At 40.1% G+C, this 14541-nt stretch overlaps 1 protein-coding gene across 1 annotated transcript; it reads right to left on the minus strand.

The window, feature by feature from the left end:
- Positions 1-24: 24 nt before the first annotated feature.
- LOC111644876 (nuclear distribution protein nudE homolog 1-like) lies at positions 25-13718 on the minus strand. The gene is made up of 9 exons (XM_023393838.2): positions 13555-13718; positions 12697-12831; positions 11638-11791; positions 8190-8338; positions 7122-7258; positions 5940-6206; positions 4640-4725; positions 3311-3456; positions 25-3121 (listed from the first exon to the last, which is right to left on the minus strand). The coding sequence occupies exons 2-9, from the start codon at positions 12780-12782 to the stop codon at positions 3073-3075; spliced, it is 1074 nt and encodes a 357-aa protein (XP_023249606.1). The 5' UTR covers positions 12783-12831; positions 13555-13718; the 3' UTR covers positions 25-3072.
- Between the last annotated feature and the right edge of the window lie 823 nt (positions 13719-14541).

A 14541-nucleotide genomic window follows, 5' to 3' on the forward strand; every position in this document is an offset into this window, starting at 1 on the left:
CAGTTTCAAGTAAAATCAGTGACATTTAATTTTCATTTCAAGTTTTATTGCTTTTTGAGAAGCATCATAAGCAGCACTGAAGGTAAAAACAACAAACAACAGAACAGGTCTGAGCACTTCATATATGAGTAAGTACTTTGAGATCACATAAGGCAAAAAAATAAAAATAAAAATATCCAACCATTTTCCACCTGTTTCCACACACTGACCTTTACTTTGAAGGTCCTGTCTGTTACACCTGAGCATCTACTTGTCAGTCAGTCCTGTCCACAGACTCAAGTAACTGAACCACAACCTACAGATATTCAACCTACATTAGTAACCCTACAGCAGAGGTACATTTTATATCACTATGAGTCAATCTATTACATACTTTTCTCTTTTTAACATAAAACACAAGTAGCCTTCACTGAAGTTTCATATCTCCTCATTAACAGGAGTTTAGCAGTTTCACTCCTGGAAAGACAGATGCAGAGCTCTGCAGAGTCTCCGGTCTGAAGCGGAGCTCTGCAGGGTCTCCGGTCTGAAGCGGAGCTCTGCAGGGTCTCCGGTCTGAAGCGGAGCTCTGCAGGGTCTCCGGTCTGAAGCGGAGCTCTGCAGAGTCTCCGGTCTGAAGCGGAGCTCTGCAGAGTCTCCGGTCTGAAGCGGAGCTCTGAAGTGAAGTGTGCCGGTTACAAATTTAATCATCGCTGTTGATCTTCTCCTGATAACATTTGAATTGTTTTTACTATGTGCACTGAGCATCATTTTACTTTTGGGATAAATTAAGCTTCATCTTGTCTCATTTTCAGGTTGTAGCTTGAGTGAACTGAACACCTGTGTAATTTAGGTACATTTAAATATCAGTTTGGACTCAGTATCCAAAAATACTCAATATCAAAAAACTCGGATCACGATTGGGGCCAAATAACCCAAATGACAACTTCACTGCAAACTGGGAAAAAGCTAAAATGTTGACAATCTGTAGTAAAAATCCTGTTTCCATCAGGCACATGGAAGAAAACATGAACCATACACAGTTATAAAAACATTAAATACGGCAGCTTTAAGATGCAGAACCACTGATGACCACCAGGTTCAGAAAATCTTTCAACAGTTTCTCTTTTGAAAGGCAAAATAAAGGTTTTCCACACAACATTATTCCCATAAATAACCAACTGAACGTTTGCCACAGAGATAAAAACAGTGTTCCATTAAAACATTAAGGCTTACAGAGAGGTACAGTTAGTCTCGGCCAATCACATTCAGCCACGGTGTTTGTTACTTTCTTGTCCCAGGTGAGCTCAACACGTCTTTTTCCCTTAGATCATATTAGAGTTTTCTTCCCTCGGAAGCTGCAAAGGAAGCTGCGAGCAGTGAATCCAGACTCCACACTTCAAATCAGAAATTTAGGTGACAACACAGATTCAGAGTCTGCGTTCTTCTGCAGCCTACGGTTTGGAAACTAATTAATCTGTAAAAAAAACATTTGATTTATAATGTTTCCTGGACTAAAACATTAGCTTAAAAAGAGACTGTCATTCTCTTTTTCAGTCACTCAAGGACTCCTCACACTTTGTTGTTGGTGGAGTTTCATCAGCAACTCATTCAACAAATGTGACTGTGGAGGCATAACAGCATAAATTATATGGACAAAAAGTTTTAAAGTATTTAAACGACATCTGACGTAGATAAAAGTGCCGCTCCAGTATTTATTTCTCAAACGCCCTCAAGGTTGTTCAGACTGAACGAAAAGCTCATTTGTTTGTTTGTTTTAGCAAACTGAGTCTAACAATGAACAGACAACAGGACCAGTGTGTGTGTGTGTGTGTGTGTGTGTGTGTGTGTGTGTGTGTGTGTGTGTGTGTGTGTGTGTGTGTTGTGATGCGATGCTACAGCTCAGCTAGGAAGTCTGGAGGAAAATAAAAGAAACAATCAGACTCACTGACCCCATTTACATGTAAGACGCCTTCAGACTGTGTGATAACAAAGATGGTACAGGTTTACTGTCGGTCACACTGTTTGGGCTTGTATTAAAATCCAACTGAGGCATGTCACATTGTGCACTGAATGCCTCTTGAATCGTAGCGCTGCGGTGTTCATAGAAAAAAAAAAAAAAAGGGCACATCATCACCTGCTCCACTCTCACGTTTTGAAAATGAAGCAAACCCATAAACAAGATTTGTCCACTGTCCACCAACAGTCTCTCCATTCAGAGGGCATGAGGGGTCACTGATGGTTTGATTAGTGTGAGAATTATGTGACCTTCACAGTCACCACATCTCAACCAAGCTGAACACCTATGGGAGATTTTACACTGACGTGTCAGACAGCGCTCTACACCACCATCATCAAAACGCCACACGAGGGGAATATGTGATGAATGGTGTTCATCCTCCAGTAGAGCTCAGAGAGTTGGAAAATCAATTCCAAAATACCCTGAAGCTGTTCTGGTGGCTCAGGGTGGAACAACACCTTACTGAGATACTTTATGTAGATTTTTCCTTTAATCCGTCACCTGTCTGTGTGTGTGGCTACGTGTAAACAAGAGTATTAAAATCTCATGTTTCTTTCCTCCATGACGGGGGGGGGGCGCTAAGCAGCACAGATTTACGATGACAAACCATGTTCAGTTTGAGTGGATGGATCTTTGTCTCTTTGCCAAGAGCAAACCTGCATCTGTTTGAGTCTTTTCATCAACTCTGTTTGTCTGTGAAACTCACTTTGCATTCAGTCTGAACACACCTTCAGAGGGACACAAAAAAAGCGCAAAGTACTTGTCAAATCCAAACAGGTGACATGCAGCACCAGTCCAGTGAGTTAGTTCAAGCTAAGTGCGAGTGCGAGTGCTGAAAAGATCTGAGCTGGTCACAGAAATCCCAGAGTATCCACATTAACATATCCATCCATTTCATCACTGCAGCTTCCTATCAGAGCGGTCCATGTCCTGAAGAGACGGCAGGTGGTGTGAAACCACCTGCCTGATGTGCAAAACACAGTACCGTTAAATGTTTAAGAGGTCCGGGCCGGATGGACAGGAAGGGGCCGAGCAGCTCAGAGGATTAAAGATCGAGGAGGACGATGGTTTTGCCTTCACAGCAGCAGCTTGGGTCCCGCTCCAAAGTCTAACCTCTTCACCAGCCTGTGAAAACACACACACACACACACACACACACACACACACACACACACACACACAAAAAAAATCAGAGAGCTGCTTCTTCTTCTATAACCAAAAATTGGTTATATAACATTAATATTACTTCAGTAGTCTCAACATGAGAGCTGCTCATTGTAAACCTGCTGCCCCGTGCAGGACTGACCACCTCACCCCTTGTTGCAGAGGCCGTTGGTAGGATGGGTCTCTGAGGAGATGTTCTGGCCTGGCGGCGCCCCCTGTCCGCCAGCGTGACCTCTGCGATGAGCTGCCTGCTCGTTGACGTAGTCTCGACACGATGCCAGTTTGGACTCCAGGTTCTACGAGTGATGAGGAAAGACAAAAAAATTTAAATTCTTGTGTAAATATATTCAGCTTCAGATCATTGATCGACCACAGCAACAACACTATGTTTAATGTTCAGAGATCGATGTGTCTGTTATGATGAGAGAAATTTAATCTGGAACAGGACCCCCTAAAAAAAAAAAAAAGGGGGAAAAAATTGAAGTGTAAATGCATAAAACTTGAGGTTAAAATCTTTAGCAGCTGTGAGGACGCAAATACAATGATCATAGAAGTTTATTATTATTTGTGTGAGGCTGGTGTGAGCAGAGAGATCAATATGTGAAGAGTTTCCACACAAGAAAAACAGTCTTTCGAGACATTTACACATAAACTAGTTACAGTCTGTCTGGAACTGCTTGTAACTGTTTTAGTCATTTGTTTTTGGTCATAAACCAAAATAGTGGACAAATTTTGACCTGATGATGGTGCTACATGAAATCTTCTGAGGACCATGAATGTCTGTATAAAATGGCGATCCATCCAGTGGTTGTAGAGATGTTTGATCAAATACCAAAAATGTGACTTTTTCTTTAGTGACACCAACAGTCAGTCAGTGGATCATTAGAGTAAGTGGGTTCCATCCTCTGGTGAACATGAATGTCTTTGCAGTATTTCCTGGCAGCAGTTGTCTGGATTAAATCGGTGGATAAAACGACCAACGATCAACATCATTAGCCACTAACACGTCCGTTCAATTGGTTCTGTGTTTATGGGAGGGTTTTGATTGTTTGTTTTTTTTGTTTTGTGAGTATTTGGTTTAAGTTTATTAGGTGTATGTTGTTTGAAATAGGTATTGAAATATAAATACAATGACAGTGGATGAAGTGCAGATGTTTCAACCCCTGAAAATCATTATCAGTGAATGTTTCCCTACAGTCTGGGCACAGACCAAGTTTGTCCACACTCAAAAATCTCTATAATTATTGACTGTGCTTTCTATGCTGGTTCTAAAAAAAAAATAAAATCAGTTAATTCTTGAGCTCAGGGGAAGCAGCTGTTTGTGTGCTGTTTACTAAGCCACAGTGAGTGTAAGCAGAAGCACCCTGCAGCGTCACATGATGATAAGTTACCATTTGATAAAGAACACAGAGGGTGAACAGGTTGATTCGTTACCAGTCATTAAACATTCTTAACAGAAACCATAAGAGAGGTTCTTACCCCGACTTTCCTCAGCAGCTCTCCGACGATGTTCAAAGCAGAGATTCTGGCCGAGGTGGTGAGAGGAGTCCCTGAGAGGCTTTCAGCTGCAGAGACAAACCCACTGATGAGTCCAGAGTTCAGTTACAATGATGTAACACAGAGAACAAATTATAACCTGCAAATCCCCAGTGAGAAGAAGCTGAAACCAGAGTGTTTGAGACTTACACAATTACTCAAAAATTCTGTCGAACAACAAATTGATTACATGCAACTCCCGTGCCTTCATCTTTTCTATGAATATCAAATCATTTAATTATTTGATTAGAGCCTATCATAAAATTCACTGTCCTTAAGTTTGGATTTAAAAAAAACTGGAAGATAAAAATACAAACAGCAGCTCAGTTCTACTGTTTGTTGTTTCTTATGACACTTCGAGGGATGCTGGTTTATCTGCAGCACAATCAGCAGCTCTTTGACTTGTTCCCTTTGCTTTAGATCAGGGGATCCAAAGGCAAAAAAGTCATGTTGACAAAAGTCCCAGAATTATGTTCTTTCAACATTCAAGATCATCTGAATCTGAGCACATGGAGGACGAGAAAATGAAAAATCATATCTGAGAGGCGAAGTGAATGTTTATGTATGAGTAGGTTTTATATTGGGTTTTTAGATTGAAGTATTTCACTAATACCAGGAGGCCAAAAATAAATTTCATGTACTGCTAAACGCTAAGAGGTCATGGTGACTGGTTACCTCAGGTTTAGATCTATATTTTATATTGTACATTATTATTGGGGCATGACAGAGTAATGAGGAGAAATGCAGCACAGACTGCAACAGGTTCAAGGTTACTATTGTAAAAAAAATGCTCAATTAAGATCTATATTATTATTATCATTACTAACCCTGAAGGGATAGAATTAAGGCTCGAAAAAGTAATTTTCAAAAGGCCACGTCCCTCACACCTTTGGTCTGACTGACTTGAAATTTACCACACAAGTACAGCTCAAAAAACACTTGGACTTGGATTATGGATGATGGACTTTTAACTAAGTTATGTAATTAGCTAGAATTGGGCTGTTTCTCTTTGTTGAGTGCAAAGGGGTTAGAACCTGCTTGCAGCTATAATTATTATTATTATTATTATGATTATGATTCAGTTTTATTGGCTGAGTCACAGGTGGTCCTTGCATCCTGAGAGCAAGTGATCAAGGACCAGTACCAGTCCACGGCTCAGAGGGTGAGTGTGAAGATTTTATTCTGGTGTAGTAACAAACGCACATGAAGCACAAACTGGTTTCTGATCAGCTGATGAACTGACCTCTGCTGATGGAGGGGGGCGGGGTGGTGAGAGACTCAGCGGGGGCTGGAGGTCTGGACGGTGTGGTGGTGGAGGGGATGGGCTGGTTAGTGGACGAAGACGTGGTTTTCTCCTCGTTTCTTTTATCTGGAGGGGTGAGAGGTGGGGTGGGCAGCCCAGCCGAGGAGGAGGAGGAAGATGATGAATGGTCTTTGACGACACTGCTGAGGGACGGCTTCCTGTCCTGTACCTGCTGTTTCTGCTGCACCGCCAGTTCCTGCCTCAAGTCTAACACACACACACACACACACACAAACACACACACACACACACACACACTGATCAGCTGTCAGACACAAAACTAAACATTCCGTCAGACGTACTCTCAATTGAGAAATTGACATTACCTCTTCTTCTCCCTTTTTTCTGACACATTAATTTATATCTACTGAGCATAAACAGCTCCCTACGCTCTATTTTCTTTCTATTTTGTCTGAGTTACTTTATAAATATTATATATATATATATCATATTCTTCCCCTGGAAACTATGGTTACTCATCTTTGCCTTTAATAGGTCACTATATGCCTGTTTATCAGACTGTTTTCAATATAAAAAATAAAAAACAAAACCCAAACATTAAATCAGCTGATTGAACATAAAATATCCGCAACACAAACCCTAATTTTCAGGACTGGATCCAAGGTCCAAGTCCCTGCTTTAACTGGAGGAAGGAAATATACAGTGATCTAACCAAAGAAAGCAGGTATATTGTTGTACTGTTATTTTATTTTATATAGAACTATATTCAATGTAGTTTTAACTAATTATCATTACCATTGCATATTTTTACCTTTGCATCATTCTCCTTTTCCCCACTGCCCAGCAGAAAATAATTTTTGTTTCTTTGCTGCCATGAAAGTTTTTTTGTTGTTGATATTTTACTAATTACACTGTCTTATTTTATTCTGCAGGGTCAACCCAGTGAAGCCCAGGTGGCCAGTTCATCTTCAACAGACCCAGAGACGTCATCTCCTCCCCAGAAAAGAAATCACACCACACAGGAGGACATCGCCTCATACAAGGCCACAGGCTGCATCACTGTGGATGCAGCTGGCACGTGGTTACCTACATCTGTACCAAGTGAGAGAGTTTTCTCTACAGCAGGACAGTGTTACTGCAGATAGATCACACAGACTCTACCTCTGGCTTCGTCCTTCAGTCTCTGGACGGACTCTAAGAGATTTTCCTTCTCGTCCAGCTCGCTCTCTAGGAAGGCATTTCTCTCTATGACCTGGTTCATCCTTTGCTCAAAGTCCTCCAGTGACATGATGGTCGCCCTGAAACATACGACACAAACAAAGGGAAACATCAGTGGATGTGTGGATGACATTTTCATACATATGAGAGCTGCAGTCTGCATGTGTTTAATGCCTGATTCATCAAGGCTGCAGCTCATTTCACTGTCCGCTCCTGAACTGAGCCTCCACACACATTGTGCAGCTGAAGGAAAGTTCATAGGTGCAGTTCAGCTGTCGGATTTCTGAGCTAATACGCAAATACAAATCTAAATAGAATCTTTTTTCTTTTTATTAAAAACTGAAGCAAATCTAAATAAAATGTTATCTGAAAAAAGGAAAATTAGAGGCAAATCTAAATAAAAGCTCATTTTTAAAAAAAATGAAGCTAATCTAATTAAATTCTTATTTAAAAAAGGCTCAAAATAAACACAAGCCACCACACATGGTGGAAAGAGATTGAGGAGTCGGGTCGAGCAGCAAAATGCATCAAATTTAAAAACACTTTAGTTAATCCGACACTCACGGTTTCTGTTTTCTTGTTACGAGGCAAAAGCCTTTATTTACCTCATCTGAATCTACAGTGAGCACATTTTTTATTTATGGCAGTAAATACTGATCCATGTTGATCTCTTATTCATAAACACTTGATTGTATAATTATCTCTCAGAGCACCGTCTGCAGTCTTGTTGGCTGTGCTACTTGTACTGTGAACAGGCAGACGATGGTGGAGCAGATAGTGTCCCTCACAGTTAGAAATTACACAGTAAAATCTGTTCAGGCTCTTCATCACGGCTCATTCCTCTTTTTTTTTTTTGTTTTACAATCATGACTAAATGTTGGTTCATCTTGTGAAAGCCACATGGTTTTTGTTCAGTACATAAGAGAGTTAATTTGTTTCAGTACAGCTACACAATCACTGGTTTTTCTTCAAGTTCTCTAATGTGTTCAGTGGCCTTCCACCACCTCTGACCTCTTGGTTCTCTCCAGGTCATCGTTGGCTTGCTCCAGTTCTCTGATGTATTTGTGAAGATGGTCTCTGATGGCCGTGGTCTCAGCCAGGTCCCCCTCCAGGCTGGAGATCTGCCGGCAGGCCTCAGAGTGCTGCGTCTCATACTTGTCCTGGCAGGAGGCCGGCAGCAGTGTCAGGGGAAGGAAAAAAAAAAAAGGCACAATATGAAGTGTGGAGGACAGCAGAGGAGGGAGAAAGTCACTGAGTAAATACTGAGCTACTGAGCTGAAACTGCCCCCCAAAAAAAGGATACATTTCAACTTCAAAGCATAACTCCTAAATGTCCCAAAACAATTTGTTAAACCAAAGGTCACAGAACATGATCTTTGATTAACAGAAGCTGATGAAAGCTGTTATATTAGCTCCTCTAAAGACTTGATGTCTGGTCGCTCCTTCACAGAAACAAAATCCTCTGGTGGAGGACAACAGAGCAAGAACTGAAGACAAGGATTAATACTTGAGAGAGTCAATGTCATAAGCAGAAACTATGGAATTAATACCAATTTCTTTTAACAAAAGCTGGAGCTCTGCACATTTGTCTTACAGTGGTAAATATTCTTTGTACTGAGCTTAAAGGAGACACTGAGACTCACAGGAGCATCTATCACACAACACAACGCTGTTTCAAGCTACAGCATGTTTGAACTAAATACCATGAAGTTCCTGCATACTGGACATAAATGCTGTCTGAGATAAAACCCTTTCACTGCTCTGACAGGGAGTACAGGCCCTGCCAGCTCCAGCTGTGAGTTTCTCATTCACTTTTTACATGTATCTGAACTGAATTTTAACATTAAGTATTTTTTCTTCTAATTTTTAGAACAGGCCTCCGTTAGACCTGAAGCCAAAACTAATGAGTAACTATATAAAATCTATTTACTTCTACTGTTGTGGAATCACTGAGGGGCTGTTAGATCTCAAGTACCAGGCTGTGTTTACTTTGGCTAACATGCTCCTCTACACCAATACAATTATTATTACTCATCATTATTATTATTAACCTCCTAAGACCCGAACTCTTGCATGGCCTGCATTTTTAATTTCTCTTTGCTATTTAGGCTGATTGGGACCTGAGAAAAATGATGTCCACATATGAGGACATTAGTTTTAAATTTCTATTACTGAGTGGCAGTATAATATCCTCATATGTGGTCACCAGGCCCTTGTTGAGAAAAAGTTAGTATTGTGGTCTAGAGAACCCAAAATGTGAGGTCCACATATGTGGACGCCAGGTCCTAGGAGGTTAATACTACTACACACTCAGTTGCCAGTTAAACCAAGCCATAAATAGGTCAGTCTGACACGACACTCCTGCAATAAATCCTACCATTATGAAGGTAATTAGGCTTTTCTTGAAGGTGTTTTATTTTATTTAAATACATGTAGCCTCCAAAATGACCATACAGTTGAATCAAAATCAGTATGAAGAAAAGCTGGACTGTTGTATTAGACCACATTAGTTTTAGCTAAGTGTACCTAATAAACTGGCAAATGAGTGTTATCATGAATGTCATTGTCGTTATTTTTATAATCATTATTGGGAGACAACCTTCCAAGCTCCCGTTGAATCCGTTTATTTATTTTCCCAATTACCAACCTGAGGAGGGAATTCCTTCACTTTCCTTCTTTTTCAAACAACACTGGTACATATGTGCTGCACACTGTCAGTGTGAGGTAAATACTATGACTGAAGCCTTGTAATGTGTATTAAAAGGTCTCATATTTTACACTTTTCTTGTGTTTTATATGAAGTGTTGATCCATAAGAAGATATATTTGTGTTTCATCTCAATATAGTTTCCTCTCTCAGGCTTCTCTCTGGAGCTCCAGTAACAACAGGTCTTTTCTGAGTGATCAAATAAAATATAGCAGATTTCAGGAAAATCTTTCCTGTGTTCCTCCAAGGAATTTCATCTGGCGTTGCCATCCCTGCACACAAGACAATCTCAGTCCAGACCGTTCTGGTCTGTGATTCCCCCAGTGGTGGAACAAGCTTCCAAATCAGAGGAGGGGCATCCCTCTATCTTCAAGAATGTCCTGAAAAATCATCTCTTCCGTGATCACCTCCTTTCCGAAAACCGTAACATGTCTAACTAGCACTTACTATGTACTTTTACTGCACTTCCTTATACAATCTCCTTGCATTTATTGAATAGGTGTAGTGCTTAATACTTACACCAAAGTTCCTACTGAACTGAAGCTTACCGATATCCTTCACTTGTAAGTCACTTTAGATAAAAGCATCTGCTGAATGAGTAAATGTAAATGTAAACACTCAGAGAAACAAAATCCTGCAAGGTTGGATGGTGGGTCCAGGTGGGCGGAGCTTGGAGCGGTGACTGCTTTGTTATGACATCACAAAGTTCCAGAAGTCCTGAGGGCTGGTTTTAAATTCTGAATACAGGCTGTGTGCATTTCTCTGTGGACTGAGGCTCTGATACTTTATTATTAGTATCAATATAGAACCTAGACCTGCTTTATAATCAAACAACACATATATAGGTTTGGAAACGGTTTCAGTGCTTCTAAATACCACACAAACTACTACAAAACATCTGCCTTGACACTGCCTTGAGAATAAACAAGGCTCCAGGAGTGGAACACGTAGCGATCAGTTCTTCTATCGCCACTAGATATTTTAGTTTTAAGTACATTTCTTTTAAGCTTTGTTTTTATGTTTTTTTTTTACTGAGCCACCGTCCTTCAAAATGCATCCATATTCTCAGAAGAAGGATAAACATTTTCTTCAAAGAGAAAATGGGGCGAGTGAACTGTGACATTACTGGAATGAGTCTTATGGGAAGTACTGCCATCCCCTCCAGACACGGACCAGGCAGGAGGCATCAGCTGCCTGTTTCCATCCTGAATCAGTCCTCTGTGACAGTGTGCATGTGTGTGTGTTCAGACAAGAGCGCCAATGAAGCCTATTCACCACAGGCAAACAGGAGCCATAAAATGCAACTGCTTTTAGCTGATTATTATGGAAATCCCCAGTCAAATCCACTTTAGTGAGCGTTCAGTTTGTCGAGTGTTATTCAAAATAACCTTTCAACCCTGGACAAGCCTGACACAGCAGCTTTATGTTTCAGTGTAGGCTACAAAAGCATGTTGAGACAGTGACTTGTATTACAGATGCTTCTCAAAGCCTTCAGGGAGGGTCAGGAGGACATATTACATGAGTAGTACATCTAGTAGTACACTGCTTTATTTACCAACTATTCAACCATCCACAGTTCAAGTGCCTCATCGTAGAGTTTAAACTTTCTCTGAATATTATTTCTAAACCACCTTCAAGGGTAGTGTCTTTGTTTTCAGTGCCTTGGTGTTAGTTTGTAAAGCTGGGACGTGGGATATTAACATTTTTGATAGTGTATGAAAAGTAATGTAAGAACTGATAACATCCTCTGTACCTTGTAGTTTTCCAGTTCCATGCGAAGGCGGTTGTTTGCAGATAGGAGCTCACGATTTCGCGCCTCACATTGTTTCAGCTCCGTCTCCAGCTCCCCCTCGTAGTCCCGGCTCATCTGCTGAAATTCCTGCAGCTCCTCCTGAGCTTCCTCCGCACTGAACACACACATACACAAAGAATTAATGTCATATGTTACATTATTTTTAACAGTAATTCAGTTTGTCTGATGGAATTTCAATTGTCTGGTTTTAAAAGAACACAGTTCTCAATTAAATCTGGGGTAGAACAAGACACGGTCTAAGAAGAAAGTTCTAGTTCTAAGTTCTATGTAAGAATTGTTCTAAACCAGACCCATTTGGACAAACAACTTAACCTGATCATTTTCCCACCAAACCACAAGAAGTTCTGGGCATTATGGATTAAACACAAAAGTCTAAACATCACAGAAATGTGTTTAATAGGAAAACACCTAAAGGTTCACAATAGTTTTTCTTGCAGGAGTGCCTACAGACTCACATTTCTACAAAGTGAACTGGAGAGCAATGAAAAGTCATTGATTATTTTTGAGAATTTACAACAGAGCCCATGAAATCATGAAAGATTCAATGTTATGCCCACTATTTATTATCTTGTTGTCACAAGATGTTAACTTGTTCAAACGAAATGTTAAATTATATAACAGGATTAAAAAAATATCATCTTTCAGGGCTTTAAGGGCTCAATATTTTATTCATGGAGGTTATTAAAACATTTTCTGATTGAGTGCCTGGAAGGTAAAGAACACACATACAGAAATATGGGAAATAAGGTCATCTAAACGATACAAAAACTTGGACTGTCCTCAAAGCAAGGACAACACTGCAGGCAAATTAACCAAAAAGTGTATTCTCATATCACAATGTAATGTAAATATATACCCCAGCTTTATTAAGTGTACACAGTTAAACACTAATTATTTTTTTTAATTCTTTTTTACATTTTTTAAGCCGAGAAACCACGAAAAGAAGAACTTAAAACATTTTCTCGTCTGTCAAAAACAACATGAACAGGGGGGACACACCTCTGTTGGTGCTTGGCAGCCTGCTCCTTCCAGTACTCCAGCTCCTCCTTCAGGGACCCAAACTCTGGAGGCTCTGGATCCCCCATCTCCAGGACAGGTGGAGAGCTGACTCTCCTGCCACACACCAACACTCGTCTGTGGTGCCAATAAAACAAGACATTTAGACAAGTTCCGGTGGAGGGAAATTCCGTTTAGAAAACGGACAATTTATTGTCATCATCACACCCATTAATGGAACATTATTATTTATTACAGGACATGATTTCAAACGATTGATTGTGATTTTCAGATCAATTCGGCAGGTGAGTGAACCAACAAATAACTAATCTGTTTCAGATAAAATCTCGGTTTCTAGAGTTTGGTTGTTACTGCCACCGCCGTGTAACATTGAGCTTAGTTAGGAAAGATAACGGGGAAATCAGAAGAATAATTAACAACCTACGATAAATAATATATCTTTGAATATCGAGTTTATGCCGAATTGAAGAATAGATCATAAGGATTCATAAAACATCTTTAACGTTAATCACATTCAATAAAATGCAACTCAAGCCACCCCTGAAGTAAATTAGTTTCAAGACTTAAATGGAGTCTGGCCACAACAAGCTAAACTAAAAACGGGAACCTAACGCAAAGATAACGGGGAACTTGTACCTTCATGCGGTTTATAAGAAAAACACCTGCTTTTAAAAACATTAGCTCCGATTATTAACTACAAAACTTTAACAACTCCGTATAAAAAGTTAGAAGAATTTTCTTGGCTTGTAATTGCAAATAAATTAGCCGGTTCAGCTAACGGAGTTTAGCGTTAACCGTTTAAATCCCAGCTCAGATGAATATACTACAGCTGTAACTTACGTTCAGCAGTTAGCGTCTTTCGACGCAATGTTAACCAATTTTTTCTTTCTCTAAATCCTCTTCATGTGCTGATACAACAACGACAAACTTTATCGGTTAAATTTATGGTCGAAACGGTGAAAGAAAACTGTTTAAAGACTTGCCGGAGTTGGACACCACAAAGTTGCTGCTGCCTTGAGAAGACGTTGAACAATACATGTTGCCGTTCATATTGTCCAGACCAATTCACCAATCTCGAGTCAGATGACAGCCGTGTTCGCTGTTGTTATTAGTCAATTGTCTGTCAATCAAATGTTGATAGGCGGGATCAGGATTATTGTCCAATCAGAGGAGTGATATCAGTGTCAGAGGAGTATCTGCATAATCTGCACAGTCTAGACGTTTTGATGGATTACCAGAGTGATGCCTTCGGGTGGTGTCGGAAACATCAGCAGCATGAGGGCTGGAAGGCTTTTATCGTGAGATCCAGAGATCGAGCAACCGGGCACAGGCCCAGTGGCTTGAGAGATGATTTTTGTTTTATTTTGAAAGAGTCACATAAAAACACAAAGTTGTCACAAATACATGCAAAACAATTCCAAAGAGACACAAAACAACCATAAAGAGATGGAAAACAATTACAGAGATGCAAGACGACCACACAGGCACAAAACAACCACAATTAGACACAAAACAACAACAAAAAGTCTCGAAATGACTTGCAAATAAAAAATGACCAAAGAGAAACACAAAGCAACAACAAAGAGTCTCGAAATTACTCTGATAAGATACAAAATGACCAAAGAAAAACACAAAACAACTACAAAGAGACACCAAGCAACAAATTTGTCCCCTTTCCTGCCATAAATGGGCCTCATCCACATCCATAAATATGACATTTTTTTTTCTTTCTGTGTTGTGTTCTGGGACTCCTGGGAAAACCCAATTATCAACACTAAATACTAATAGTAAAAAAAATAGTCTTCTGAGTTTTACACTCATCAAAAT

Source organism: Seriola lalandi, unplaced genomic scaffold (assembly GCF_002814215.2).
Source record: "Seriola lalandi dorsalis isolate HSWRI2012SDOR001 ecotype SW California unplaced genomic scaffold, Sedor1 jcf7180002054944, whole genome shotgun sequence".
In the NCBI taxonomy this organism is placed as follows: Eukaryota; Metazoa; Chordata; class Actinopteri; order Carangiformes; family Carangidae; genus Seriola; species Seriola lalandi.

Coding starts and splice junctions, on each gene's coding strand:
- LOC111644876 (XM_023393838.2), bottom strand. CDS start 12,782: ATGGGGGATCCAGAGCCTCCAGAGTTTGGGTCCCTGAAGGAGGAGCTG. Junction 7,259..8,189: donor GACCTGGAGAGAACCAAGAG/GTCAGAGGTGGT, acceptor CGTATGTTTCAG/GGCGACCATCATGTCACTGG. Junction 4,726..5,939: donor GCCCCCCTCCATCAGCAGAG/GTCAGTTCATCA, acceptor TTGTCTCTGCAG/CTGAAAGCCTCTCAGGGACT.